Source organism: Arachis duranensis, chromosome 4 (assembly GCF_000817695.3).
Source record: "Arachis duranensis cultivar V14167 chromosome 4, aradu.V14167.gnm2.J7QH, whole genome shotgun sequence".
Classification (NCBI taxonomy): Eukaryota; Viridiplantae; Streptophyta; class Magnoliopsida; order Fabales; family Fabaceae; genus Arachis; species Arachis duranensis.
Genome location: NC_029775.3, coordinates 13410080 through 13415853, shown reverse-complemented (window position 1 = coordinate 13415853; position 5774 = coordinate 13410080). Strand labels below are relative to the sequence as shown.

The 5774-nt window shown below is 28.9% G+C and overlaps 1 protein-coding gene across 1 annotated transcript in view; it reads right to left on the bottom strand.

Annotated features, from left to right (window-relative positions):
- Positions 1-2990: 2990 nt before the first annotated feature.
- The window catches only part of LOC107483443 (glucan endo-1,3-beta-glucosidase, basic isoform-like), a 3119-nt gene continuing 335 nt past the window's right edge, over positions 2991-5774 (bottom strand). The window contains exon 2 of the mRNA XM_052261095.1: positions 2991-3822. Coding sequence (XP_052117055.1) covers positions 3503-3822 — 320 coding nt within the window. The 3' untranslated portion in view covers positions 2991-3502. The remainder of the gene's footprint in view (positions 3823-5774) is intronic.

The window sequence follows — 5774 nt, the reverse complement described above, 5'->3', positions numbered from 1 at the left end:
CCATGGAATGATTCATCCATTGTTGGAGTAGACACTAAGAAAAGTTGATTCAGAAAGAAGAAACATCTCCGAAGTCTCAACCGAATTCTTATCATTGTTTTCACACTAATTCAGTAATTCTTTCCTTATTTTGTTTTTATGCGTTTTTCATATCCACTATCTTTTCTACCTGCCCGACTAAGATTTGTAAGATAGTCATTGCTTGCTCAATCCGACAATTCTCATGGGATTTGACACTCACTCACCAGATGTATTACTTGGACGACGCGGTACACTTGTCAGTTCGGCTGTGCGGAATTTGCAGAATCCCAACATCTAAAACATATATTAAGAAACATTCCAAATTTAACAAAAAAAATATCCAAAATCAATTTTACAATTTCAAAACAAATAAAAAAACTAGGAAAAAGTTTGAAAACTAACAAAATGTACGTTTAAAACTATTTAAAAAAAGTTCAAAATTTTTAAAAAAATTTCAGAATATCAAAAAAAAAGAAAACTTCGAAACTTAAAAAAAAAACCTCTAAATTAAAACTAGTCATCCACAACCAAAAAGAACGACGCGACCAAAAGGAGGAAGGAAGTTGTGGTGCGGCGTGAGGAGGTAGTCGTGCGGCCTTGCATAGTTGCATGCATGCGGCGGAGGGAGGTTGCTCCGTGTGTGTGGCTGTGGTGCGAAGGCACGTTGCAGTGGGGTGAACCCAACGATCTTCTTCATCCAACCGCAATGAGGACTTCGACGTGGCAAGGCCGGCAGCAGGGAGAGACGTGTTGCAAGATTAGGCGTTCCATCGCGATGATCACGAGCCATGGAAGGGACGGCGGCGTGGCGCGACGTGTTGCATGGAGCGACGGACTTTTTTGGTCCAACAGCTAGTTCGTTGTCCGCTTTTTCTCTACTTTTTGAAATTCTAAATGGGCTAGTAAAAAAGTAACAATGTAGCCTATTTTTTTGGCATAATGTAACCTATTTTTTTCTGGGTTTCTAAAATCTACATTCTAACGGGCTCAGCCCATATTTCTTTGGGAAATGTTTAGGGAATAAAAATTTTGTTTAGCTTCGGAATAGCAATATGATTATTCTAATGGGCCACTGGCCCCTTTGTAAAACCAAAAATATAATGTTATTATTCTAAATTTCTAATGCAAGTTAAATTTAGCCATTTATAATAACCGAAAAAATTTAGCCATTTATAACTAACTTAAGTTGATCTAGTAGTTAGTTTATTAATCTATTTAAGTAATATCAAAAGTTTAAATCCTGCTATGTACATATAGCAACTTATTAGTCAGTAATATACCTTTAAATGAAATTTTGATCCGCGACAAATTAATTTACCATGGCTAAACTAAAAAAAAAAATAGTCAATCATGATAAATTAGAAGTCCAAATGATTGAACACTGAAAAAAATGTATAATTCATTTTATTTCTTTCATTTATGACCGTACAAATTTATTTTATATATATTTATTTTTATTTTTTTTTGGTTTTCCACGGTATCCCCCAGTCCGGCAGGTCAAGGACTAATCCGTCGCGGTACTGAGCTCCATTTAAGGGTTTGCCGCTGGCCAATGGGTTGCTGCATGCACAAGGCGGGATTCGAACCTTTGACACTTGCTTAAGCGGACTAGTGAGCTAACCACTAGACCAACCCAACTTGGTTATATATATTTATTTTAATTTTGTTAGGTAATCAAATATAAGTACAGCCAATTAATTAAAAAAAAAGCCCATTAGGAAAGAAAAAAAAACTAAATTAGACATTTTTTAATTTTCTCTATCTTTAGATGGAATATGAATTTAAATTATATCTAAAATTAACTAAAAAAAAATTTTAAATCTAAAAAAATATCTACAGCCAAATAAAAATAAACATCTAAAATAATTATAAAATGAATATCTAAAATCTAACAAAAAAATTCGAAATGTAATAAAAAAAATTCAAACCCTAACAAAAAAAAGTAATATTCAAAATCATTTTAAAAAATTCAAAACCTAACAACGACACATCCAAAAATATTGAAAAAAGAATATCTAAAAAAACTAAGAAAAAAAAACATCCAAAACTATTTAAAAAATTCTAAAATCTAAAAAAAATCATCCAAAATATAATTAAAAGAAACATCTAAAATATATGAAAAAAATCTAAAATTTAAGAAAAAAATATTCAAAACTAGTTAAAAAGAATAATCCAAAACCTAGAAGAAGAAGCGTGGGCAGCGCGGTGGTAACGGTGCATGACGGAATGGTGCGCGAGTGATGGGCGGCACGACAAACATTGTGTGCAATGTACTTGTATGTGGCGCTACGGCGGTAGCGGTAGTGCAGTGCGCAACGGCCGACATGGCGCTACATGCGGATTTCGTGATGAAGAAGAAGACAAATGTGCGTAGTATAAATAATAGGGCACATTTTTTAAAATTTAATTTTTTTGCAATTTAAAAAGTTGGCTCAAATTGACCATAGTTATCTATACTTTTTCTATTTAGATATGTTCTCAAATTAATATATCTAGAATAATAATGCTACACTATTCGCAAATATTATCATTTTTTATCAACACTTAACCAGCAACAATTTACACTTATATTTTTTAAAATTTATACACATAAATTAATAAAATTTATTTATTAAAAATAATTTAATATTTATATTGATCAAATAATAATAAAAAATACTGAAAATTGTGCAACATAGTTTCTCGTATATCTAAATACATTTGCATGCACTAATTTAACCCATGCCAAACTTTTTCATAGTAACTAGGGCTGGAAGTGAGTCGAGCTAAATCGAGCTAGACCAAGCTCAAGCTCGTCTCACAAAAATTGAGCTTGGCTCACGGCTCAACTCATTAACAATCGAGTTCGACTCATCAAAAATTTATATATTGTTATCTATCAATAAATTATAAATCTTTTATTTATGTCCTACATCAAAATTATATGTAAAAAATAAATATAAAATTTTAAATAATTAAGATCAGTAATATATATAATTATATAATACTATTTCATATGTATATATATAATATTAAAAATATAGATTAAATACATATAGGATATGTGTATTAATATATATATATATAATCGAGTCAACTCATGAGTTAATGAGTTGAGCTTATCCAAGCTCAAACTCAGCTCATTTAATTTATGAGCTCAATTCCAAGCTCAAGCTTGGCTCACTAACTTACGAGCTTAGCTTATCGAGCTATTAACGAGTCGAGCTCGAGCCAGCTCATGAGCTGGCTTGACTCACTTCCAGCCCTAATAGTAACTATAAAAAAGAAAGCAAAAACAAAAACCACACTAACATGGATGCCAACCTCAAATGTCACTCTTCAATGGAATTGTTGCATTAAAGAATTCCAATCCCCTTTCTGCACCAAATCCGAATGAATACTTCTTCTGTTTGTTAGGAAAGAAAAGTCCAAAATGTTTTTCTAGCTCTGAATTCTTCTGGTTCTCATCAAACATAGCAAACAAATAAATTTCCGTAGGTTTTCAAGATCTTCTTGGAGTACCCCTATTAACATGACGAATCAAATTATCCAAATAAATCTGGGCACTATCATAAGTTGCACCAAAATCTCCACTTGAGGGCCACCCGCTCTCAGAAACAACAACCTCAACAAAACCAATTCCAGTGTTATCAATGGCAGCATGCACTGCATCTAGCATAGCATCAAAAAGATTCTGGTACCCATATTGACCATCTTGTACCACAACATTTGGTGATGTGAAAATAGCATAGGATAGTAATATGTCACGTGGGTTATCTTTATAGTTAAAGTAAGGATAAACGTTGGTTAGTAATGGTGCACCTACAAACAAAAATGTGTGAAAAAAAATAGAAATAAGTTCAAAGTAATTCAAAGTTTTTTTTATTTTCATTATTAATTATCACAGAAATAATTAAATAATATTAGGTAGATGTAATAAAAGTATAATTAGATATTATATATATAAAATTATGGATATTAAGTTAAATAAAATAAGGGTAAAATATATTTTTCTTTAAAATTTGTTAAAAATTTTAAAAATATTTTAAAATTTTATTTTGTTTTAATATTATCCTAAAAATTTATTGATTCAATAACAAGATTTAATCTATTATATTTTAGTAATATAAATGTTTCAGATTAAATAAATGTTGCTAAAAACTACATATATGTAAAGGAGTGGACGTGTTTCATCTCAATTTCATTATTTTAGTATTATTATTTTGTTTTTGCAATTTAGGGAATTCTAGCCAAGTTAGTGATGGTGCTGCAGCAGTGCTGCTCATGAAGAGAAGAGTGGCTATGCAAAGGAAGCTCCCTATTCTCGGAATCTTCAGGTAATGAGGATTTGGATATATAACCCTCAATACACCATATGTACCATGCATGTAAATAGTTATTTTTTAATATTTATTTCAATAAAAAAGCTAGAGATGATTATTCAAACATGATATAAACCTCGTTTTCATTCATTATTATCTGATAATTGTTAATGTATGTGAAAATTGGAAATCATCATGGCTCAAATGATGACTGATTGAGTTCAAAATTGTTGTAGGAGTTTTGCTACTGTTGGAGTAGACCCTGCTGTCAAAGGGGTTGGTCCTGTTTATGCAATTCCAGCTGCACTGGAATCTGCTGGTCTTGACCTAAGCAACATTGATTTGTTTGAAATTAATGAGGTAATAAGAATCGATTTTATTGTAATTTGTTTTATATCAATGTCCATGATACTTACGTGTAAAAATATTCTTTTTCTTTTTCTGCCTTTAACTTTCATGTATATATTTTTTTTTCAAAAATACTACATGGCAAATAATAATTTATATTTACATTATAAAATTTGCACACAAAAATTACATAATTAGTATTTATATTTATCAAAATTTATATACACGAATCAATACAGTTTATATTTATAATTTTTTAAATTTATATACATAAATTAATAAAATTTATTTATTAAAAATAATTTAATATTTATATCAGACAAATAATAACCAAAATATTAAAAATTACTAACTCTAAAAATTTCACATATTAAATTAAAACTATGACTAAAATATGTTTATCACTTTTTTTTTATGTTGAAATATTCTAAAAGTTTTAAAATTATTTAGTTTGAATAATTTTTTCTAATAGTTTAACTATATTTTTAAACACTGACATTATGTAACATGACGTGTTCCTGTGTTAGTGACACTGGCACATCAAATTTGTAAATTAAATACCTTATCTCTTGACCGAAACATTCAAGCAATACATATTTGTAAATTTTCAATTGAAAAAAAAATTAAAAACAAATAAATTTATTCTTTTTGATTAATATTTTTAGTCATTAATCTAATTTTTTTAATTTAATAATTGAATAACATATTTTTAATTATTTTTTTAAACATTATTAATTAACTATTTGACAAAAAAAAATAAATTTTACGGATCATTTACTATTCTTTTTTTCAATAACTTATTCTATTTTTAACCGAGACCAAATTTTAATCACTCGCGCTTATGAAATTTCAATGAAAAAACAAATGTGTATGCTTAGATATTCCGCAAGATTACACAAGCAGTTCACAAGATGATAATTAACTTCAACTAAATTAAAAGACTTAAAAAAACAAAAAGAGCTAATCTTACTATGATATATAACTTATAAGTCATCTAACTAAGCTAGAGCAAATTAGAGAAAATCAAAATTTTAATTAGTTAAGTAAATTAAATTCATAAAATTTAAGAGCATAATAAAATTTAAATTATAAAATTATTTGATC